The sequence below is a fragment of the Carcharhinus amblyrhynchos genome, chromosome 14 (assembly GCF_965287045.1).
Source record: "Carcharhinus amblyrhynchos chromosome 14, sCarAmb.v2.hapA, whole genome shotgun sequence".
Lineage (NCBI taxonomy): Eukaryota > Metazoa > Chordata > Chondrichthyes > Carcharhiniformes > Carcharhinidae > Carcharhinus > Carcharhinus amblyrhynchos.
In genome coordinates this window covers 74,504,986-74,531,273 of record NC_137337.1, presented here as the reverse complement: position 1 = coordinate 74,531,273, position 26,288 = coordinate 74,504,986, and the positions used below count along the sequence as shown (strand labels likewise).

Below are 26,288 nucleotides of genomic sequence, written 5' to 3'. Positions count from 1 at the left end.
TTAGCTAGTCCCAATTGCCCGCGTTTGACCCATATCCCTCTATACCCATCTTACCCATGTAGTTCTCCAAATACTTATTAAAAGGCAAAATTGTACCCGCCTCTACTACTACTCTGGCAGTTTGTTCCAGACACTCATCACCCTCTGTGTGAAAAAAATTGCCCCTCTGGACACTTCCTGTATTTTGGTTTAGGTTTAAAATTCAATAAATAATTCAGTGATTTTATCACGTAACAATTGGATCTTCCGGATGTCAGTATATCTAATAGAATCCAGTGGAAAGTTCAGGCTACAATGTTGTTGCAAAACACAGAACAATTGTACTTAAGACCACAAAGTGCAAAAATCACTCTTGAACTGTGGCAATGAAACTTCTGTAGAATAGAAACAGTTATGCACAAACATACAAATTACAAACAGGAGTAGGCTCAGCTATAATGCCCTCTGCAACTCAAACAAAAACTCCCTACTTTTGTATTCAATTCCACTCACACTAAATGACAACATTCTATTAGCTTTCCTAATTACTTGCTGTACCTGCCTTTTGTGATTCATGCACTAGGATACCCAGATCCATCTGTATCTCCGAGAGCGGCAATCTTTAACCAATTAGATAAAAAGCTTCTTTTATATTGTTCCTGTCAAAGTGGACAATGTCACATTTGCCCAAATTGTTCTCCATATGATCTGTTTGGATCATTTAAAAAAAAATCAATGTAATACATAGCACGTTGTTTCAATTTAAAAAAGGTCAGCATTAAATCCTGATAAAATTATCTTCTCATGTTGCCTTTTTTAATATTACAAAGGATTAATGAAGAACGACCTTCCTGATACTATAAGAGGCTTGTTACAAAATTTGTTTGAAACTACATTTAAAAAAAATCAGTGTATTAATGTGGCCTATTAATTCTGTAGAGTTATTAAGAAAGTGATTTATATGTTTCCAGGCAGTGGAATAATATCATTTTTGTTATCATTAATAAAGTGTCCAGCAACATTACTATTTAGTTGATGTCTCACCAGAATTTTCTGGTTACCAAAACCCCACCACACGGTTCTGACGTCAACTGAGTGCCAGATCGGGCCAAAGCCTTGAGAAATCACAAGAATCCGTTTGCGTTCCAAACAACAAACATTTCTTTCCCATGTTTGCAACAAAGTGGAGGCACACAGACTCACAGGTCACTTCATTAGAATCCGTTAATTACTAACGGATGAATTATTGCCTATCTTCATGGACCAGTTAGCATTTAAAAACAATAAGACAATGATTGGTAACATGATTAATGCACCGCGCATAGCTACATCCATAAATAGCTCTACAGCTTTTAAGACCGTTTGTTTTGCAATAAAATTATTTAAATTAAGGAGCAAACATGCAAAGCGGTGAAGGCAGCTTGTTGTTTTGTCTCGAGAAACAACAGGTTTGAAACTAATCCTTGTATATTCCTACTGATGATGCTATGTGTTGTTATCTATTGTACTATTCAAGAGTTACTCAACAGTAATTTTCTCCTTAAATCTCCCCCAGCAACAAGGCACTGGATGTGACATATGTTGTTAGATTTTCAACAGTGGGACCACAAGGTTATAGGAGAGGGGTGCCCATTGATTTCTCTTTTTTCTAAAAAGAGGCCATTCGGCCCATTGAGTCTGTACCAACTCCCTGCTAGAGTATCTTACCCAGGCCCTCTCGTCCACTGTATTACTGTAACCCCACACATTTAACGTGGCCAATCTACTTAGCCCACACATCTTGGGCCACTAAGGAGCAATTTAGCATGGCCAATTCACCTAACCTGCACATCTTTGGAGCCTGGGAGGAAGCAGGGGCACCCGAAGGAAACCCACACAGGCGTGGGGAGAACATGCAAACACTGCACAGACAGTGACCCAAGGCTGGAATTGAACCTGGGTCCCTGGCGCTGTGAGGCAGCAGTGCTAACCACTGTGCCACCCATGCTGGCTGAGCCAGTGACAGTCAATGCACCCCAAATCCAGAGGAAATGTGATTCAATTAAGGAACTGATCCGGCGACGCAGGACTGTTCATTCAGGAGCTCCTGTACTCGTGGATTGTGGCACAACTCAACCACGCTTTGCACAAAATTTCTCAGGTGGTGAATAAAGTAAATGAACCCCACCCCCCTCCCCTCCACCACTACCCCAAGGAAATTGGAAACAATGCCAAAATCTCTCCCAAAATAACCTAGTTAGTTTTGTGCTTCCAGCCCTTTATATGATAGTCAGGAAGCAGCCTCAAATACCTAGGACAATATTAACAACTAAAATCAAAAGGATGCTGAAAGGCCATGATCGTATCAGAGCATGCAGTGCCAGCTGAAATCTCCTCCTGCAGGTCCTCTTAACTTTTGTGAACTTCATCACTCCACCAGAGTCTCATTTGAAGTTATTTATTAGTGTCACAAGTAGGCTTGCATTAGCACTGCTAAGAAGTTACTGTGAAAGTCCCCTCGTCGCCACACTCGGGTACATGAGGGAGAATTTAGCACGGCCAATGCACCTAACTAGCATGTCTAAAAGACCGTTGAAGGAAACCGGAGCACCCAAAGGAAACCCACAGGGAGAATGTGCAGTGAACCAAGTCGGGAATCAAACCCGTGTCCCTGGCACTGTGAGGCAGCAGTGCTAACCACTGTGCCGTCCATATTTTAATTTGGAGCGCGGGAGGAAGCAGGAACATCCGGAGGAAAATGTTGACCATCTTATCAGCTGCTCTTGGTTGCTATAAGCTGGTGAGGGTGCGGACACAGTACAAAGATTTGAGTAATGCACTTGCCAGTGGTGTTTCTGGGCAGAAGCACGACCCACCACTCATTAAGATTCTGTTGTATTCAACCTCTAGAGAAAGATAGCTGAATTTTACAGATGTGGAAAGAATCCATTCTGCATTATATCAAGTGTCGTGTTTCTGGATTTTAAAACAAAATCCAGTAAAATAAAACAGATTCAATCTTTCCTCCTCAGCTCTCAAGAAATGATGGTAAAGATTTAACTTCAGACAACCATTCAGTTACAGATCTTAGAGTCAAACTGGAATATACAATTCTTCATCCTACCTCGGTAGTTGATTATTTCAGTGCCAAGAACTGGGGTCATCTCCAGCACCGTGATGAAGGCCTTGTCCATCGAGGTTAAAGGGAATGGAGACATACGGTGCCGTCGTGCTACTTTGCTGATGTCAACTGCACTGTGACCTAGATGTGGAAAAAAATTAGTGAGGGTCATCATTTCTGCTGTTTGTGCGTCAGTAATAGAGAAACATAGAAACACAGAAACCCTACAGTGCAGATGGAGGTCATTTGGCCCATCGAGTCTGCAGCAACACCAATTCCACCCACGCCCTATCCCCATAATCCCACATATTTACCCTCCTAATTCCTCTAACCTAAGCAGCCCAGGCCACTGAGGGGTAATTTAGCATGGTCCATGCATCTAACCCACACATCTTTGGACTGTGGGAAGAAACCAGAACACCTGGAGCAAACCCTTGCAGAGAATATGCAGACTCTGCACGAACAGTGACCTGGGAATCGAACTTTGGTCCCTGGAGCTGTGAGGCAACACTGCTAACCACTGTGCCAGCATAAATTAAGACTCGGCACTGAGGGCAGCTGAACAACCAGATCATTCTCCTCAATAACCACGAAAAAACAAGCCAACAACCAGAAAATTCCACCCTTTGGGATTGTGAAAGTTGTGTTTCATCAGTTGCTTATTCAAGAATTCAGTACCAGCACTCAACAATCACAACTTCTTTAAATCCTTTTTACATTATACTTTTAATTTGGTAATGTTGGGGAGGAAAGGCAAAATGAAGAAACTGTGAATAATAAATAAGAATTTATACAAAAAAACCCCCAGTTTTCCCAGTGTTAAAGAAAGCTCATTATTTATTACATTTTGAATCATATTCGTAAAGTCCAAATTCTAATGTTATATTGAAGGCTTCACCTGATGAAGGAGCAGCGCTCTGAAAGCTTGTGATTTCTAATAAACCTGTTGGATTTTAACCTGGTCCCGTGTGACCTCTGATCTTGAATAAAAAGACTGAGGCTGTAGAGGGAAATTACAACTGAGCTCGGTAACGTGGGCGAGGTGGCTCAAAGAGAAATATCTCACACACTGTAAATGACAATCACGTGCCATAGCTTGATGCGGCCCAGTTGTAATTGTACAGTTGCTTGGAATATGAAACTTGACTGCAGGCCTCAGCATGTAATCTAGGCTTGGGTGCCACAGCACTGGAATGAAGGAGTGTGAATGCTACACTGTCAAAGAAACTGTCTTTCAGATGAGGTGTTACTCTCAACCAGCACCAGAAAAAAAGTGTGACCCTGCTGGTGTAAACTGACAGCCGTGTCTGCCGACAAAACAACAGTGAGTGTATTTCAAGGCCTGAGGAGTTCAGAATGCAGAAGATTCTGTGCTACAGCTCACCTGGGGTGAAGCTGCTTCTTCACTTTGTTCTCCATTTTATTTATGCCGCCCAAGCTTCAAAGTTTGATTTGAAGGATTCTTCCCCTAACTCAGTAGGCGCATACACAATTCCTTGTGCTGATGAATCTTATTCAGAACATCAGACCTTGAGGTTGTGGTATGTATCCAGGTTCGTATCCCAATACACCAGATGGTTAAAATTAGAATTCAATAAAAATCCGTAATTAAAAGTTTAATGATGACCATGAAATAATTGTTGATTGTCCGAAAAACCCATCTAATTCACTAATTATTTCATGGTCATCATTAAACTTTTAATTACGGATTTTTATTGAATTCTAATTTTAACCATCTGGTGTATTGGGATACGAACCTGGATCTCCAGAGCTGTACCCTAGGTCTCTGGATAACAGTCCTCTGATGATTCCACTGTGCCACTGCCTCAGCCTATCATTGTACAGAGTTTAATATTGATCAATCCCTGCTGGAGGTTATACACGTGGATATCAGTTGAATCTCGGAATATCTTTCTTATGCTGCTACTCTCATGCTTGAAATGTCTACCAATGTTCACTGTTCTCATCTAACACGTTAGGAGCAGTTATTTAGCTGCTGCACTGGAGGGCAACTGGAACTAAAATAATTATACCCATCGTTACTCCTTGAAAGTCTGAGAGAAAATCAGAGGCGCAAAGAAAATGAGTACATCAAACATGAAATTTTTTAAATACAGCAATAAAACAATGCAGGTGATGCTTTCAGATGGGAATTAAACAATCTCTTTCTTTGTTCCTGGGAGGTGAACATCGCTGGCGAAGTCAGTATTATCTTCCTAATTACCCTTGAAAAGATGATGGTGCATTTTTTTCTGGAACCTCTGCAGCTCATGAAGTGTAAGTACACCCAAAGGGCCATGAGGGAGGGGGATCCAGGATTTTGCCTGAGCGACAGTGAAGGACTGCCAATACGGTTCCAAGTCAGGATAGCGTATGTGGCCTCACCGAGTCACTTACAACACATGATCATAGAATCATAGAAACCCTACAGTACAGAAAGAGGCCATTTGGCCCATCGAGTCTACACCCACAATCTCACCCAGGCCCTATCCCCATATCCTTACATATTTACCCATTAATCCCTCTAACCTACACATCTCAGGACGCTGAGGGGCAATTTTATCATGGCCAATCAACCTAACCCGCACATCTTTGGACTGTGGGAGGAAACCGGAGCACCCGGAGGAAACCCACACAGACACTAGGAGAATGTGTAAACTTCACACAGACAGTGATCCAAGCCGGGAATCGAACACAGGTCCCTGGAGCCATGAAGCAGCAGTGCTAACCAGGCCATTCAGCCCATTGTGTCATTGCTGACTCTCCTCAGATCAATCCAGTCAAACCTGGAATGGAATAAAAGCAAAATACTGTGGATGCTGGAATCAAACAGAAACTGAAAAGGCTGGAGAATCTCAGCAGGTCTGACAGCATCTGTGGAGAGAGAACAGAGCCAATGTTTCCAGTCAAGACGACCCTTCGTCAGAGCTGGTGAACCTGGAGGGTAACTTGGAGGTGGTGGTGTTCCCCTATGTCTGCTGTCCTTGTCCTTCCAGATGGCAGAGATTGTGGGTTTGGAAAATGCTGTAGGAAGGAACCGTGGCAAACTGTTGCAGTGCATCTCGGAGATGGTACACACTGCTGCCATTGTGCATTGTCGGCAGAGCGAGTGACTGTTTAAGGTTGGTGTGCCCAAAGTGAGCTGCTTTGTCTTAGATGGCGTTGAGTGATGTTGGGGCTGTACACGTGGAGGGTATAGCATCACACTCTTGACTTCTTGTGCCTTGTAGATGGTGAGCAGGCTTTGGGTAATCAGGAAGTGAGTTACTCTCTGCAGAATTCCCAGCTCCTGGACAATGAGTTCTGAATACTCAATTAATTTTCCACAGACTCATGTAACAACCAGATGCACAGCCATAGTGCCGAGGGAATTATACGCAGATACTTTTAAAGTTTATTTATTAGTGTCACAAGTAGGCTTACATTAACACAGCAATGAAGTTACTTTGAAAATTCCCTAATCGCCAAACTCCGGCGCCTGTTTGGGCATACTGAGGGAGAATTTAGCATGGTCAGTGTAGCTAACCATCATGTTCTTTGGGGGAGGAAGCTGGAGTACCTGGAGGAAACCCAATCGGACATGGAGAACGTGTAAGCTCCAGGCAGTGACCCAAACCAGGAATCGAACCCAGGTCCCTGGCACCGTGAGGCAGCAGTGCTAACCACTGTGCCACCCATTTTATTTTGCTTTTCTTTGATTCTTAGAGCTGACCTTCTTGGTAACACAAATGTCCCATCAAGCGAGCGGGTATCTATTTTCTAAATGTACAAGCTCATACTCTTGTCCAAATTAACTGGAATAAAAGCACACATTTCTGGAATCTCCAAGTCTGTCATTAATGAATAAACTATCTGAGTGAAAACCTGGAACATTTTCAATTACCAACCAGCCTGGGGCAAGTTAGTTCTCCAGCTAATCAAAGTAGAGTAATGTAGAAATTTGTAAACAGTACTATTATTGTTCAAATCTTCCTTTCTTCCCATTTCACCTGAACCCCTGTGACATGTTCAAATTCCTTCCTGCAGACTAGCTCTTTGTATAAAATCATAGAATAGAATCATAGGATTTCTACACTGCGGGGGGAGGCCATTTGGCCCATCGGGTCTGCACTGACTCTCCAACAGAGCATCCCAACCAGGCCTTATCCCTGTAGCCCCATGTATTTACCGCTAATCTCTCTACTCTACACATCTTGGGAAACTAAGTCATTTATATGTATCAGGAATAGCTGAAGCCCTAGTATGATCCCTGGTGGACACATCCTACAGCTTCACCATGGCACAGTGGTTAGCACCGCTGCTTCACAGCCAGGGGCCTGGGTTCGATTCCAGGCTTGGGTGACTGTGTGCAGTTTGCGCAGTGTCTGTGTGGGTTTCCTCCGGGTGCTCCAGTTTCCTCCCACAATCCAAAAATGTGCGGGCTAGGTTGATTGGCCATGCTAAATTGCTCCTTAGTGTTAGGGAGATTAGCAGGGTAAATCTGTGGGTTACGGGAATAGGGCTTGGGTGGGATTGTTGTCTGTGTAGACTCGATGGGCTGAATGGCGTCCTTCTGCATTATAGGTGTTGCATGATACTATTTAAAAAAAAAATTATAATGAATTGAATTAGTTCCTTGCCTAGTATTATTTTTAGCTTCTCTTGAATCTCTAGTATTTTATCTCTAACCTCTGTTATGGAGATCAATAATAAAGTAGCCACTTAGTAAACCTGCCACTTGCCAATTTCAATTCCAATATCACATGACACTATATTTTATTATGCTCAGCTCAAACAAACGTTCAGCTTGTGTTCCAATTTACAAAATGCAGCGCATCAAAGACAAAAAAAGGCTTCTGAAAATATATCTGGTCTCAACTACTTTCATGTTTATTTGACCAGCTTGTATTTTAAACAAAAGCAAATTTGATAATGCAAGCAGATAGATAAAAAAAATCCAGTCAGTCTGCACAATATTTCCACAAATCTTTGAAATATCACTTTTGAAATACATTCTTCTTGAAATACACTCTGTGGAAATTCCCCACTGAATATAGTCACAGAATTATAGAATAGTTGCAGAGCAGGAGGAGACCATTTGGCCCATCACATCCAAACCAGCTCTCTGTAAAAGCTACTCAGCTCCTCCCTACTTTGTTGCCTTCAGGTTTTCATTTTCTGTTCTTCTTGGATCCCTCCGATTTATTGAACACACTTTTAAATGCCACAATTGAATCTGCCTCCTTCATATTTCTCAGGCAATGCATTCCAGGTCCTAAACACTCTTGCTAGTCGGTAAATAGTTTAAACTAAACCTCAAGTTAAATGTTACTTAACGATGTGGATAGTACATATCTTGGGGGAAGTTTTCCCATCCCGTCTGCCTGGGAATTGTTAACAGGTGGCGGGGCGGACCACGCAAAGATTCATTGACCTCAGGTGGGATTCTCCGGTTTTGGGGCAAGTGCAGCAGGAGAATTCCACCCTTGAACTTTGATATGTTTACATTTGTTTTAATGGGCCTTTAAGATATCACCTCTTTATTATCCAATAATCATTAAATTGCCTGACAGCACTATTTGTAATCAAAGATGTTATTTGGTCAAAATTTTAGAATTAACAAGTGTTATTAAGTAGAATTTTTAAGACTTGACTACCTGAGTGATCTCTGGAAACCTGTTCTGACACTAACATTATCCTGTAAAAGGTGTTTCTTTCATCATTTATATTTAATAAAGTGTGAAAATCAGATCTCTGTAAGAGCAAAATTATTTTAACCTAAAATAGTTGGCTTAAAAAAAGACCTGTACAGGATCAAAGGGATATACCACATTCTGAAGTAGATTGGCAATGATTACAAGAGTGATCTGTATTTTAGCGACTGACATTTACATGAAGCCTTTCTATTGAAGTGGCAAATGGAGTGCGTTTGCTTCATAATGCTTAAATTCATGGGGTGATTTATCTAGAAATTTACTTTCCATTTCATGTTGCTAAAATATCAGCATCTTCTTCACTCGAGTTCCCTCTGCCTGCTATATTTGAGTAAGTATTCACACAAAACTGAAATAAAGAAAAAAGTCATATAGAACTTGGCCCATTGATATAAGTAGGTATCAATATCATGAGTTAAAGTTTATTTATTAGTCACAAGTCAGCTTATATTATCACTGCAATAAAGTTAGTGTGAAAATCCCCTGGTCACCTGGTACACTGAGGGAGAATTTAGCATGGCCAACGCATCTAACCAGGACGTCTTTCAGACTGTGGGAGGAAACCGGAGCACCCGGAGGAAACCCACGCAGACACTGTGAGAATGTGCAAACTTCACCTAGTCACCCAAGCTGTCTGGAGTTCATCACTAATCCTGAACTTTGTTCCTTTGTGATTATACTCCTCGTTTCATGATGTAAGGCAAGATTTTCCAGCTGTGTTTGCCCTGAAACTGGAAATTCCAGTCCCGGTTTACATGGTCCACCCATTGCCTGCTCCGATTCCTGTGAGGGCGGAATGGGAAAATTCGTCCTATTGTTTTTTATCCTGACAAAGGTGTATGATATATGAGCACAGAGGCTTTTGTCACCTGTTATCCTGTTACACTGCCAAAATCAGGATTCATTAATCCTGGACTGTATCCCCGTAATTATACGCAGAGGAGATTCACTAAGTTGATAGGATTGGCTTATGTGGAGACACTGGGTAGACTGGCACTATTTTCATTGGAATTCAAAAGAATGAGGGGAGATATTATAGAAACAAATAGATAAGATCGAAGCAGGGAAGTTGTTTCCACTGGCGGGTGAAACTAGAGGGGGCGTAGCCTCAAAATAAGGGGGACCAGATTTAGGACTGAGTTGAGGAGGAACTTCTTCACACAAAGGGTTGTGAATCTATTAAATTCCCTGCCCAGTGAAGCAGTTGAGGTGACCTCATTGAATGATTTTAAGGCAAGGATAGATACATTTTTGAACGGTAAGGGAATTACATGTTATGGTGAGTGGGCGGGTAAGTGGAGCTCAGTCTACAAAAAGATCAGCCATGAACTTACTGAATGGCGGAGCAGGCTCGAGGGGTCAGACAGCCTACTCCTGCTTCTAGTTCTTATGTTCTTATCCTAAACTGTGCTTTTTCCATATTGATGGGGGCAATCCTGCAATTGAGCTCTGAGACCAATTTCACTGATTATCCTGATTAGTCATATTCTGCAGCTTTTGTTAATCCTTGAATGTATTTCCTGTGATATCACCTCTTAATTGATCCTGTTACATGATTTATTACATTCATGGGGCAATTCTGTGAGTGAGAAAGGCTGTGAATTTTCGCTTGTTATTGTAATATCCTGGTGAATCCAGGGACCTCCATTTATCTCTCGTGGACTGCGTCCCGCAATGTACTTTTCATTTCCGAGTGTGTAGTGTCAGTTGTATGGTGCTAGAGCCATGTGATTCTGATCCACTTTCTCATTTTGTAATCTTGACATATACAGTGGTGAACTTTTTCATCAGATATCCTTTACTACAATTGTGGTTAAAATGAGAAGTGCTATTGCAGGGAGGTGGGTAAATGGGAGGTGGTGGGTAGGGCTTTACAAGTCCTCACAATGGGCGAGGAAACCTCCCCCCCCCCCCCCCAAGAACTTGCGTACCTTTTGTATTCCAGTTGTTTTGGGGTTATAGAATCTCTGTCTAACTCCTGTTTTGAACAGACAGACTATACATCCTGGGAAAATACAACGGCCGGAACTCTGTCACCTTGCCCACCACGGAATCGGAGCGGGCAAGGGTCTGACTACAGAAATCTCCATTGACCTCAGTTGGGAATTTCCAGACTTGCTGCAGCCCAAGGATAGCATGAAAATCCTTGATGGTTTAACATCCATTTTACCTGTGCTAATATCCTGAATATTTTATGGATGAATAAGCAATTACAGTGGCTACTTTAAAGACATAAGCAAAGTAGTTCTGTCGCTGTTAACCTGTGATTATGCACTGCTGAGCCAAGTCTGGCTGTATTTTGCTTTCATCTGTTATCCCGGTATCCCTCCATCCTTCAATATGTCCTTTCATTCCTTGTATGGTGGGAGGCACTGGATACAATGAATAATCCAAATCAATTGTATTGGTAATTATTCTTCCTGTCTCTTTCTACATGTACTTGTTTGAAACTGAACTTGCTGTACTATACTAATCCTTGAGAGTTTGTGGCGTTATTTATAAAAAATTAAAAATGTTCAATAAAAGCACATTGAAGAAAGATTCTCCAAATTTCCCCTGGAGTTCTTTTGATTTTAATTTGACTTGATTTATTATTGTATGGACAAAGCATACTGTTCATAGAGAAGGAAAGGAGAGAGTGCAGAGTGTAGTGTTACAGCCATAGCTACTGTAGAGAAAGATCAACTTAATGCAAGGTAAGGCCATTCAAAAATCTGATGGTAGCAGAGAAGAAGCTGTTCTTCAGTTCATTGGTACGTGACCTCAGACTTTTGTATCTTTTCCCCGACGGAAACAGGTAGAAGAGAGAATGTCCAGGTTGTGTGAGGTCCTTAATTATGCTGGCTGCTTTGCCGAGGCAGCATATTATAATTAAATATTATTTTAAATATACGCTCTGGGGATAACAACTCTCTTGCCAGAGGAAACAATTTCTCCTCATCTCCTTCAGGCACCATGCCCTTAGCGTTCATTGCTGATCACGGATTTCCATTCGATTGGTCAATGATTATGCTTGGTGAAGAACTGCAGTAGTTTTGCTGTTGCCTTCTGCAGTATGGCTGGCTAGGAAACTCTCCCACTCTTATCACTTTCCAACAGGCGCATTGGAAGGTTGACAATCAACCTGTTTGGCCACGTTATGAACACATCTTTCAGGGCCAGTAAGTTCTGAAGGGGTACTTGACACTGGAGCAGCTTCTACCCAGAGGTAGGGAACATTGTGCCACAAAACCCCAATTCTGTTTATCTACAACATTAAAATCCTTCATAATTTTGATTGTTTCTCCTAGCTGACACCTTGACATTCTTTGCTCTAAGGAGAACAACTCTTTCTTCTCCAGTCACTCCACATAATGATGACCCTCATCCTGTTAAACATCCTCTGTCCTTTCCCCAAGGCCTTGACATCCTTCCCCGGCAGAGGCCAAGAATTCTGCACTGTATTCCGGTTAAGGCCTAAGCAGTGTTTTATACAGGTTGAGCAAAACTTCCTTGCTTTTGTGTACAATGCTCCTGGTTACAAAATATACTTTTCAGATTAGTTATTAATACTGCATTATCAACTAGAAGGACAAGGGCAACAGGCTCAAGGGAACACCAAGGCTTGCAAGTTCCCTCAAAGCAATACTTCATCCTGACTAGGGACAATATCACCAATCCTTCACTGTCACAGGGTTTAAAATCTGCAACCCTCTTCCTATCAGTATTGTGGGTGTACCTACACCACATGAACTGTAGTGGTTCAAGAAGATGGGAATGATGACCTCATCCGTGATGCTCACATCCCAGAAAAAAATTTTAAAAAACTTGCCCTAACACTTCAAAGATTTGTGAATAGTCATCCTGAGGTGAGAAGTCCCCACTCTTACACCTGCCCCCCCCTCCGCAAAATGGTACCATTTAGATCATAGTGCCTCCCCCTGTTCTTCATGAGTGCATCATTTCACAATTAAGTTAAAATTAAGTTTAGTTTATTTATTAATGTCACAAGTAGGCTTACATTAACACTGCAATGAAGTTACTGTGAAAATCCCCTAGATGCCACACTCCGGCGCTGGTTTGGGTACACTGAGTGAGAATTTAGCATGGCCATCTCACCTAACTAGCACGTCTTTCAGACTGTGGGGGGAAACGGGAGCATCCAGAGGAAACCCATGCAGACGTGGAGAGAACATGGAGATGCCGCACAGACAGTGACCCAAGCCAGGAACTGAAACCAGATCCCTGATGCTGTGAGGCAGCAGTGCTAACCACAGTGCCACCCTTTAATTGGATGAGAAGTTGGATTCAAATCCAGAAACAAAGCTGGAAATTTGGGGGTGGGGGCTTGCGTCACAGGCAAATCTGAGAAAGATAGTACGTGGGCAATAATTCATGGATGACCCAATGGTAAGGAGAATCAAAAGTTACGGGGAAAAGGTGGAAGAACGGGGTTGAGAAGCATCCTCCATGATCGAATGACAGAGCAAACTCAAAGGGCCAAATGGCCTAATTCTGCTGCGTATTTTATGGTCTTTTGGCCAAGCATTACAGTATGTACAAAATTAAAAATTGTGCTCCCTTATCCAAGCCCAGATCATTTATTTATGACAAGAAAATCAATGATCTTGGGGAAACTCCACTGCATATCTTTCTCTAGGCAAAGAAACATCCATTCACCACCACTGTCTGCCTCTGATCCCTGCACCAATTACATACCCAAGCTGTCACAGTCAGTTTAATCTTATGTGCTTTTAGTTTCTGAGTAAGTGTGTTATTTGGTACTTTATCAAATGCAATACCTTCAGCAGCCCTCTCTGTTACTTTATCAAAGAACTGAATCAGATTAGTCAGACACAATTTGCCTTTAACAAATCCTTGCTGGCTGTTCGTTATTAACTCATGATTCTCCAAGGGAGATCTAATTTTGTCTTTGGCAAAAGGGGTGGCACGGTATTTAGCACTGCTGCCTCACAGTGCCAGGGACCCAGATTAAATTCCAGCCTCAGGTGATTGTCTATGTCGAGATTACACGTCCTCCCTGTGTCTGTGTGGGTTCCTCCGGGTGCTCCGGTTTCCTCCCACAGTCCAAAGATGTGCGGGTTAGGTGGATTGGCTGTGCTAAATTGCCACTTGGTGTTGGGGGTTAGCAGGGTAAATACATGAGGTAACGGGGATAGGGCCTGGGCACGATTGTTATCAGTGCAGGCTCGATGGGCCGAATAGCCTCCTTCTGCACACTTGGGATTCTATGGTTCCAACAGTGTCTAGTAAGTATCTCCTCACTGAAATTAGACTGATCGGCCTATCATTATCTGGTTTAACCCTCTCCCTTTTATGAATTGGAGCAGAATCTTTACAATCTTCCAACCCTCTGGCACTATATCCATGGTAAAAAGTCTGACAACACCAGGTTTTAGTCCAACCTATTTATTTGATAATATACTCGCAAGCTTTCGAGGGGTTACCCTCTTCGTCAGGTGAATGGAGAGTTCTGGCCTCAGGCCAGAACTCTCCATTCACCTGACGAAGAGGGTAACCCCTCGAAAGCTTGCGAGTATATTATCAAATAAATAGGTTGGACTAAAACCTGGTGTTGTCAGACTTTTTACTGTGTTTACGCCAGTCCAACGCCGGCATACCCACATCATGACTATATCCATGTCCAGGGAGGATTGATAGGTTTTCACACAGACACACTCCACTTGCCCCATTTCGTTTTCTAGAATTAAATCCAGCCTGGTTCTCCTTCTAAAACCATACTGATCAGAAAGATCTCCCGCACAGATTCTAAGAGTCTTCCATTCTTGTTGCCCTTTGCAACCCTTTTATCCAAATCTAATTTAGATCATTGAGTTCCCTTACAATTATTGTACTGCTCTATCATTTCTATATTTTCCTGAAATTCGTGTATCGATGTTCTCTTCCACATTCTTCTCATATTTGGGGTCTACTATAAACTTCCAGCAATATAGCAGCTCTTTTGTTGTTCCTTAACACTAAACAAATGTATTTAGTATTTGAACTATCTAGTGTATTGTCCTTCCATAACAATTCTATGATTTCATAATACTGCCATCAGTGCCCCCTTCTAATTCTACCCTTTTTCCCTCCCTGTTGGTTATCCCATCTGGTTCACTGATGTCCTTTAGGGAAGGAAAGCAGCTGCCCTTTCCTGGTCTGGCCTACATGTGGCTCTAGACCCACAGAAATGTGGTTGCCTCTCAACAGCCCTTGGGATGGGCTATAAATGCTGGCCAGCCCACGTCTAACAAACAAACAACAGAAATTGTTTGCTGGTCAGTGATGCAGAGCAACAGGTTCAATTCCCGTACTGGCCAAGCTTATTTGTGAAGTCCCTGCCTCCTCAACCTTGATGTGATGTCGGCATTAGACTGGGGTAAGTACAGTAAGAACCTGTTGGACTTTAACCTGGTGTTGTGAGACTTCTTACTGTTCTCAACCTTGCCCCTTGCCTGAGGTATAGCGATCCTCAGGCTAAGTCACCACTAGTCTATGGTCACTTGGGACTGTGTTAACTTTAACGTTTTTTTTTAACCATAACCACATTGCCGAGCATTTACAGCTCACCAGGTCTACTTGCAACACTTCTTGCATTAACACACACATACATTCCAGCACTTGGCTTGACTTTTTACCTCCAGCTAATTCCTGCTCTTTCCACACAATTCTTTACACTCTTGCCGCCTGTCTCTTCCAGATTTGATGCACCACATTTCTCCTCCATGTCTTGATTCCCCCAAGCCCCTGCCAAATTAGTTTAAATCTCCCCAACAGCACTAGTTAATGAGGACTTTAGTCACAGCCCTACTCAGGAGCGACTTGCTCAGTTTATACAGGTCCCTCATGCCCCAGAACTGGTCTCAATATCCTCAGACTCTGAAGCCCTTTCTCCTGTATCACTTTTTCATTGCAGTATCTTTTCATTTCATGCCAATGACAGTAAACCAGAGATGACCACTTTTGAGAAGTCAACAGATAGATTACAACACTAATAAAAATAACCTAAAGTGGCAAATACAAAAAAACAGAAAATGCTGGAAAATCTCAGCAGGTCTGACAGCATCGGTGGAGAAAGAACAGAGCCAATGTTTCAAGTCAGGATGACCCTTCGTCACAGCTCCACAGATACTGTCAGGCCCGCTGAGATTTTCCAGCATTTTCTGTTTTTGTTTCAGATTCCAGCACCCGCACCATTTTGCTTTTACCTAAGGCAAATATAAATTCCTACTGAGTACTTGACTCCATGGAAACAAACTGCGCACAATTCTGTACCAAAGTTGCTGGCTACAATGACATGAAGACAGATGGACAGATGGCCTTTGACAAGCAGATAACAGCTAACATGATTGCACCCCTAGTCACCTGGAAAGAATATGCGTATTATGAATGTCACAACGACTTAAGAAAAATTGGATTAAAACGTGGTTGCAAATTGTTGACATTAAAATTTGCTGAAATACACATTATATGGCATACTGCATTGAGTTACTCGTACACATCAGCACAGCAATTCTGGTACACAGACTGAATTACTCACACCACGGCTTTCTCGCTGCCTCATTCATTGCGGAGTGTCAGTGCAAGAAACCTGGTTTGCCCCTCTGCTCCTGCTCTTGCAGAGCCAGTTTGTGCTTACATCCAGGAGAGGCCAGAAGAGCAGATGATTGGATAGGTGTGTGAGATATACAGACTTTACCACTGACACACTGCATCCCAAAATTATTTTCGGAAAGAACTCTATTTAATTTGCAGTCGTGAGCGTCAGAACAGCTTTGCATCCTGAAAATGATTGTCTTCCGACACCAACAGGCATTTGGATGGAAAGATTTGCATAAAAATACTGCAGAGACAGATAAAAGAATTAAAACAAAACACAAGTTGCTATTTGTGGGAGTAAGACTCAATGGCTTCATTTGTTCCCCTCCCAGGCTCTTCTGATGTTGACCGTCAGGTCAGGGCTGTGAATGACGTCATTAACAGAGTTCTGATGACATGAATTGACAGCCCTTAAATGGATCTGGGGCCACAACCACAGCAATTTCACAACATATCATCAATTTAAACGGAGCGTCTCATGACCAGGTTGCAATTGTTTCAAATCTGTCGCGGTTAATGGCATGGTAGTGCAGATCATCCAGAAAGAATCAGAACTCATGTCACATCTCCTCTTTGTCACAAATTACTGGGTTTCTTGTAAACTAATAATAGCGGGTTCTGCTAATTTGCTGTTATTTTTTCCAGCAGTTTCTGCGCTATCGTTTTTGATCTTTTTTCAAATTCTTCCGACCTTCATTGCTCTCTGGTTTAGCACCGCCTTCTAATTTTAATCTAGGTGCTGATTTATGCATTTACGAAGATCAGAAACACCAGGGATCCAGAACCAGCACTGTGGTATTTGCGGTTTATGGAGCCAGTTTGTTGCACCTGATTGGAGTTGGATCCTTTCAAGGTTACACAGTGCGATTGCTATTTAGTAAACACGAGCTAAGGATTGGAGTTTGGGCTGAATTATTCATTTGAACATGTTCAAGCTTTGCATCTTTTTTGAATTACCTGGTAGCTTGGAGGACCTGTAAGCACTTCATCGCTCTCAGTATAGCAATGCCTTGGCCAATCAGGGCCAACCTGCCAACCATAGATCATAAAATTCCTACAATGCAGAAGGAGGCCATTCAGCCCATCAAGTCTACATCAAACAGAATCGCACCCAGGCCCTATTCATATAACCCCATGCATTTACGCTAGTTGTCCCCCTAACCTGCACATTTTTGGACTGTAGGAGGAAACACACACAGACACGGGGAAAATGTGCAAAATCCACACAGATAGCAAGCCAAGCCGCGAATTGAACCCAGGTCCCTGGCACTTTGTGGCAGCAATGCTAACCACTATGCCACCTCGATCAGCACCCTACGTTCCTGAATAATAATATTTATTGTGCTTGCTTGAAATTTGGCATTTTTGCATTTGGCCTGATGAGTGCAAAACAAAAAGCTTCAACAACATGTCGCTTCTTTCAGTAATATTTTTAAACTGAGATTGATAAGGGGCGGAATTCTCTGGTCGAATCTGCTCCTGCCCTGCTGCCAGGAAAATTTAGCATTCAACCAAAACTCCATTCGTTGTGGCGGCACTGGGGAATCCCAGCTGTGGACAAGGTTGAAGGTCTTTGACGAACACCTATCGCACACTCTCAAATACCTAACTCTTGGAATAAAAGTTCGTCACATCTCAATGGAATTTAAAAAAATCATTTTCCAGACTGTCATGTTGAGTCTCATCAAAACATCTCTTCTGGCTTTCGATATCTTTATTAATGCTTTCCATCACTTCACACCTTCTACCCTGATTATCTCACTAAATGTTCACTCACTAACCATCTAACCATGAGCTTGTCCACAGCTGCCCAAATTTAACCTTTTTACTTCTACTCAACTGAAAATACTTTTCTTGAATTCAAAGCAATCTTCAAATGGAAGCTATTGTGAGATTGACTAGTTATTAATTAAAAAGCAAGGAGGGGAATTGGTTTAAACAACTGGAGCAGGAAGCAGAATTGGTTTCAATAATTGTGGAGAGTCCAGAACAAGAGGGTATAATAATTACTTAATATTAGAGCCAAGTCATTGAGGGTGATGTCAGAAAGCACTTCTTCTCACGATGGCACAGTGGTTAGCACTGCTGCCTCACAGCACCAGGGACCCGTGTTCAATTCCCAGCTTGGGTCACTGTCTGTGTGGAGTTTCCACATTCTCCCTGATTCTCATGGGTTTTCTCCAGTTTCCTCCCACAGTCTGAAAGATGTGTTGGTTAGGTGCATTGGCAATGTTCAAACCTCCCGAACAGGTGCCGGCGTGTGGCGACTGGGGGATTTTCACAGTAACTTCATTGCAGCGTTAATGTATGCCTACCTGTGACAATAATAAATACACTTAAACTTTAATCTTCTCACAAAGGATAGTGGAAATCTGCAACTGTCTCCCCAAAAGCTGTTGAGATGAGGCCACTTAAAAATGTTAAGGCTAAATTGATAGATTCCTGTTTGTCCAGGCTATTACAGAGCCAAGGTGGACAGCTGGAGTTAAGGTCAACATGATCTAACTGAATTAAGGAATGGCAGCATCACAGTTCTGTTATTGAACTAGTAATGTAGGAACCTGGACTAATTAATGATCCTTGATTTGATTTATTATTGTCACATGAATTAATATACGGTGAAAAGTATTGTTTCTTGCATGCTAATACAGACAAAGCATACCGTTCATAGAGAAGGAAAGGAGAGGGTTCAGAATGTAGTATTACTGTCATAGCTAGGGTGTACAGCAAGATCAACTTAATGCAAGGTAAGTCCATTCAAAAAAGAGATGGCAACAGGGAAGAAGCTGTTCTTGAGTCAGTTGGTACGTGTTCTCAGTCTTTTGGATCTTTTTCCTGACGGAAGAAGGTGGAAGAGAGAATGTCCAGGGTGCGTGGGGTCCTTGATTATGCTGGCTGCTTTGAGGCAGCGGGAAGTGTAGGCAGAGTCAATGGATGGGAGGTTTGTTTGCGTGATGGACTGGGCTACATTCACAACTCTCTGTAGCTTATTGCAGTCTTGGGCAGAGCAGGAGTCATACCAAGCTTTGATACAACCAGAAAGAATGTTTTCTATGGTGCATCTGTAAAAGTTGGAGAGTGTCGTAGCTGACATGCCAAATTTCCTTAGGTTCTTGAGAAAGTAGAGGCATTGGTGGGCTTTCTTAACTATAGTGTTGGACCAGGACAGGTTGTTGATGATCTGGACACCTAAAAACGTGAAGTGTCTTATAATGGACTATTATAAGACACAGTCTGGTTCCTTTTTGGGAAGGAAATAGAGTCATAGATGTTTACAACATGGAAACAGGCCCTTTGGCCCAACTTGTCCATGCCACCCAGTTTTTAAGCAGTCCCAATTGCCTGCATTTGGTCCATATCCCTCCATATCAATCTTATCCCTTTCTACTTCGTCCTCATTGATGTAGATGCCATTCGTCAGCCCACTGACTCAATTGATCAAGATTCCATTGCGATTGGAGATAATTTGCTTCAATATCTACATGCGAGGTGATGGATTTTGATAGATTGAACCAAGGCAGGACTTAGTCAGTTAATGGTAGGGTGTTGGGGAGTGTTATAGAACAAAGCAATCTGGGGGTACAGGTTCATAGCTCCTTGAAAGTGGAGTCACAGATGGACAGCGTGGTGAAGAAGGCATTTGGTATGTTTGGTTTAATTGGTCAGAACATTCAATACAGGAGTTGGGACATCTTGTTGAAGTTGTACAAGACATCGGTAAGGCCACACTAGGAACACTGTGTGCAATCATTATCACCCTATTATAGAAAGGATATTATTAAACTAGAAAGATCCTGTCTCTCGGAATACTTTCTAACAACTTACCCACTACAAACGTCAGTTAATTAATTAGTTAGTTAATGTGCCTATCGTTAGCCAGGCTGGCCAATATGTGTCTCTCGATCCACACCAATGTGGTTAGCTTGTAACTGAAATGATATTTCCAAATCAGGAATGGTGAGGGGAACTTCCAGGTCATGGTGCTCCCATGTGTCTGCTGCTCTTGTCCTTCTAGTTGGTAGTGGTTGTGTGTTTGGAAGGTACTGCCTAAAGAACCTTGGTGAGTTCCTGCAGTGTATCTTGTAGATGGTACACATGGCTGCCACTGTTTGTCAGTGGTGGAGTGATTGAATGTTTGTCAATCAAAAGGATTGCTTTGTCCTGGATGGTGTTGGGTTCCACGAGAATTGTTGGAACTCATCCAGCAAGTGGAGAGTATTCCATCACACCCCTGACTTTGGACTTGTAGGTGGTGGACAGGCTCTGGGGAATCAGGAGGTGAGTTACTCACCACAGGAGTCCTAGCCTTTGACCTGCTCTAGTAGCCATAGTATTTACATGGCTTGTCCAGCTCAGTTTCTAGTCACTGGTAATCCCAGGATGTTGATTGGAGGGAATTCAGTGATGGTAATATCAAAGGGCAATGGTTAGTGAAGGCAAAACTAAGAGACAGAGCTTTTCCTTATTGAGTTTGTTGATTTGTTTAGTCTGACATCTGTCCTTTCAGTGAACTCAGTGTTCCCTTTTTACATTTTGTGCCTTTAGAAAATGTATTTTAATCATGTTCTCTACAGGACGTTTTGTGTCGTTCCTGGCATTTTGTTGGTGCCATTTTGTCTACAACCTGTGTTCTCTACTGTTACTGAAGCAATATAATTGACATCATGTTGTTTTAATCTGAACTAACGCGGTGGACTGTTGTTTTATTGTTCCCCTGGGATTGTAGAGTAGCGCTTGATTAGGTTGATTGTCAGGTCAGATCATATGCATGAGGACAGCTAGGCTTTTACCAAGAATTCCATTTTAGTTGCATCCAGATGCTGTTTGGAGCTGAGAGAGAGAGAGGCTCTCCTTTTCCGTCCCTGAAGTCTGAAAGTTGGTAGAGACTAGGTTGACTACTGTGTTTCGCTGTATTGAGGATATATCCTTCTTTAAGAACTGCTGTTCGGGCTTCTGTCCATAGGTGTTAAACGCCAGAAATCTAATAGTACATGTGCATACTTGTTTTAGTGCTAACTAATTCTGAAGAGGGGTTTCATGAGAATTGGAAACAATTCTTTTTGTTATATTTTAACTGTGTTCTTAAATAAACTTTGTTTTGATAAAAGCTTCCTAGTAGGTCACTTGAATCATACCTGTAGTGAAATACCTTACGTTCACCCAATATCAAAGGTAAAACTTAGCCTCCAGGCTAACTTCACAAAACACTTTGTTGTTTCCAATCTGGGCCTTAACAATGTGCTCAAAGATAATTAATATCCTTTACCGTCTTCTGTTAACCATAACAATGTAATTGACAAAATATTATCAATCAGTATGTGAAAAATGATTTGACGGAATGGCAATGCTAACATGCGAAATGAGGAAAGACAAGCAGGTAATGACTACTTTTCAGTTATTCAAATTTGTGCGCAAAGTTCCTTCTTATCTAGTAGAGGTTGGAAAAGCCCCATTTATTTCATCTCACCATTACCAGGAGTAATTGAGAGAGCGATTTTAGTGCGAGCCACTCAACAGATTACTTAGCCGTCAGAGACCAACTATTCTGAGCATTAACCTGGACAACACTTGTAAATATTTGTACATATGCTTCAGTTGCATTACTGGGATCCAAATGCAACTTTTATTGGATGGCCTGAATCACAGAATCCCTACAGTGTAGAAGGAGGCCATTCAGCCCATCGAGCCTACACCAACAACAATCCCACCCAGGTCCTATCCCTGCAACCCCATTTGTTTGCCCTGCTAGTCCCCCTGACATGAATGGACGATTTATCATGGCCAGTCCACCTAACTCACACATCTTTGGAATGTGGGAGGAAACCGAGCACCTGGAGGAAACCCATGCAAACACGGGGAGAACGTGCAAACACCGCACAGAATGAAAAGCCGCTACTAGGTTAATATAGTGGTCAGTAGAGGCCCAAACAGAGCTCATTTCATCTCCTTTTGCCAGGTTTGGAGGAAAGGTCAGCTGATAGGATTTAAATGATGTCTGAAAGTTAATCTAATTCAGTCCTCATTTCTGGCTGAGTCACTAACTCACACTCCCACCAAAAATCTGGCAGGAGGTAAAATTGTGGCTTACGATTTTCACACTAGCACTATAGAATAATTAAGATGACTCAATTACCTCTGGATGGTATGAGACATTAAAAGGAGTGACTCTTATCAATACTTAGCTGGGCACTGGCAAATACTACCAAAAAGGGGGAGGCAACCAACTTTCTTGGCCACTGGCGAGATCATGGGCTTGGTTCATCTAAACTGGGCTGTCCAGTCACATGTCTTGACCATCATGCACCTCTCCAAGCAACCAAGTGACACAGGCAGAGCCATAGATCACTTCTCCAAAACAACCGTGAATGTGCAGAGTGTTTAATCTGCTGTTTTGATGTTATGAAAACAACCCTGCAAAAATCTGGATGCTACGAGACAAATCGGGCACAAAGTAATCACAGGGACATTTTCTCTTCAATGAGGTAATGGCAGTCTCACCGTCCAACAGCATTCTTCAATGTGATTGCCTTAAGGAGAGGTGGAGCCGTTATAGTATTGTCACTGGACTACTAATCCAGAAACCCAGGGCAGTGCTCTGGGGTCCTGGGTTCGAATCCCAACATGGCAGATGGTGAAATTTGAATTCAATAAATATCTAGAAATAAAACTAATGATGACCACAAAAACAATTGTTGATTGTCATAAAAAGAACCCATCTGGTTCACTAATGTCCTTTAGGGAAGGAAGCCTGCTGTCCTTACCCGGTCTGGCCTACATGTGACTCCAGAGCCACAGCAATGTGGTTGATTGTTAACTGGCCTAGCAAGCCACTTAGTTAGGGATGGCTAATAAATGCTGGCCCAGTTAGCGACGCCTAGATCCCATGAATGAATGGAAACAAAATCTGTTATAACAGTAACAAAATTATTAAGTACCCTTCCTGTTTTAGAGGAGTTTAAAGGCAACAAGTAGTCACTAACAAGGGTTAACCAGAAAGTGATGGCAAGTTAATAGTGAACTTTCGTAAGTATCAACATGACTGATCCGGGCTCAAGTTGCAAATTGGCTGCTGCGTTTCCGACATTTCAACTTTAAAAGCAGGCTGTAAAGGGCTTTGGGATATCCTGTGGTCAAGGAAGCTTCTGCACCAGGGAAAATCATTCCTATTTACAGATTGGAAGAGGGAAGATAGAAACATTTGATTGGTCAGGATAGCTACCTATAAAGAATGAGGCTGCATCATCTGAAAGTGATGCCTTCAACTTAATATTGCTCGGGGAAAGGTAATGAGTATTTGAAGGGCAGGAAGATATTATTAAACTGCAAGCTCCTTCAGGTCCACTTCTTATTTTCTGAACACCTGTGTGCTGATGCCGTTGAGAATACTAATATGATGCAGCTTTTTCTTTGAAACAAGCCCATGGGAGGAAGTAACACTCCTATGGAGTGCTCTCAACTTTCCTGGGAGAATATCTTGCTTGTCCGTTAGAAGTGATGTAGAATGCAGTTCATTTAACTAGTGGTGAACGCTTTTCCTGGTAACCTCTTTACTGACAGAAGCAATTGTGGTTGTGATGGGAAAGTATGTTATGATTATGTGGCATTAATTCCAGACTTCATGAATTCCTCATTAAATTAACACTAAATTTGCTGGTTTTAATCAGCAACAAGATTTCAAGTTTATTCATGTAATGTGGGTGTCACTGACAATACAGGCCATCCCTAATTGACCCTGAGAAGATGGTGATGAGCCTCCTTCTTGAGTCGCTGAAGTCCATGAAGTGTAGGTACATCTGCAGTGCTGCTAGGGTGGAAATGGACACAGCAACAATGAAAGGAGAGTGATATCGTTCCAGGTCAGAAAGATGAATGGTTTAGGGTGGGCATTGCAGATGGTGCTGCTTCAAGTGTCCTTGTTCTTCTAGGTGGTAGAAATTGCATGTTTGGAAGATGCTGATGATGGGGCTTGGTGAGATACTAAGATGCATTTTGTAATTGGTCCACATTGCAAGCAAGGTAGACAGGGTGGTGGAGGCAGTGAGTATTTAAGGTGGCAGATGAGGTGTCAGTCTTGTGGGCTGCTTTGTCTTGATGGTGTTGAGTTTCTTGAATGTAGCTAAAGTTGCAGTCATCTAGTTAAATGGAGAATATTCCATCACATGCCTGACTTATGCCCTATGGATAGCAGACAGATTTTGGACAGTGAGAAGTGAGATGCTCACTGCAGAATTCCTGTTTTTGTTGCTGTATTAACATAGCAGGTTCAATTAAATGTCTGTTCAATTGGACCCCACGAAGTTGATAGTTGGGGTCTCAGCAATAGTAGTGTCACTGACTGTCAAGGGGAGATGGCTATATTCTCTCATGTTGAGATGGTCATTACTTGACACTTGTACGACATGAATGTTACTTGCCACTTACCAGCCTGAGCCTGCGTATTGTTCTGGTCTTGCTGCACGTAACAGTTGCTACTTCATTATATACGAAGTTGTGAATGGAAGTGAACACTGTGCATCTTCAGCAAACATCCTTCTGACCTTATGTTGGAAGGAAGGTCATTGATGAAGCAGCTGAAGATTGCTGAGCCACGGACCCTGCATTGATGTCCTGGGTCTTCCTTTGTGCTCGGTATAAGTCTAGTCAGCGGAGCGTTCTCTCCCATATTCACACTGGTTTCAATTTAACTCAAACACCTTCATCAAATGTCTAGGGCAGTCACTCTCATCTCATTCCTTGACTTCAGCTTGTTTGTCCATATTGATAAGGCTATAATGAGTGTTTCTGGCTGACACCAAACTGAGTGTCAGTGAGCAGGCCTATTGTTGAGCCACTGCTGTTTGATTGCATTGTTGAGGACCCCTTCCATCTGATCAGTGAGAGTGAGCTGATAGGGTGACAGTTGGTTGGCTCAGATTCTCCTGTTTATGGTGTGACGGGACAATTTTCTAAATTGTCGGGTAGATGCCAGCCTTGTCGTTGATTGGAAATGCTTGCCTTGTTCTGGATGACAAGTTTTTGGCACTACAGTTGGCCTGTTGTTGGGGTGGATAACCTTCGCTCTATCCAGTGCACCTGGTCCATCACTGGAGTGAATCAAATTGGGTGAAGACTGACATCTGAGATGAAATTAATCCCGTGGATGTAACCCTGTTAAATGTGTCCCTTCCACTGCCCAAACTTCAAGAAGCACAAAATTACTGCATCCAGTATCGCAGATCAGTTCACTATCAACCAATGGAGCAGTTCCAAAGCATTGCAGCTAAATCTCCCCTAGCTTATGTTTAGGAAGAGCATATCTTTGAAGATTGTTGTTATATCCTGATATAGCCTAGTCCTTTTCTATGTTTTTGATTTTGATTTGATTTATTATTGTCACATGTATTAGCATACAATGAAAAGTATTGTTTCTTGCATGCTAGACAAAGCATACCGTTCATAGAGTACATAGGGAGAAGGAAAGAGGAGGATGCAGACTACAGTGTTACAGTCATAGCTAGGGTGCAGAAAGATTAACTTAATATGAGATATGTCCATTCAAAAGTCTGATGGCAGCAAGGAAGAAGCTGTTGAGAGTCACTAGGCACGTATTCGCAGACTTTTATATCTTTTTCTTAACTGAAGGAGGTGGAAGAGAGAACATCTGGAGTGGGTGGGGTCCTTGATTATGCTGGCTGCTTTCCTGAGGCAGCGGGAAGTGCAGCTGAAGTCAATGGATGGGAGGCTGGTTTGCATGATGGATTGGGCTACATTCATAACTCTGTAGTTTCTTGCCGTCTTGGTCAGATTAGCCAAATCAATCCCAAATTAAGGTAGTTGATGAGATGTCAGTCTAGTGGGCTGTTTTGCCCTAGGCGGTGTTGAGTTTCTTAAGTGTTGCCAAAATTGCACTCATCCAGCTAAATAGACAGCATTCCATC

General features: G+C 42.3%; 1 protein-coding gene across 18 annotated transcripts in view; it reads right to left on the bottom strand.

Moving 5' to 3' along the window:
• Positions 1-26,288, bottom strand: part of LOC145352784 (gephyrin) — a 462,622-nt gene that overhangs the window by 58,466 nt on the left and 377,868 nt on the right. For all 18 annotated transcript variants that reach the window (XM_080203106.1, XM_080203117.1, XM_080203118.1 and 15 more), the window contains one exon: positions 3,083-3,220. In XM_080203106.1, the coding sequence (XP_080059232.1) occupies positions 3,083-3,220 (138 nt within the window). The remainder of the gene's footprint in view (positions 1-3,082; positions 3,221-26,288) is intronic.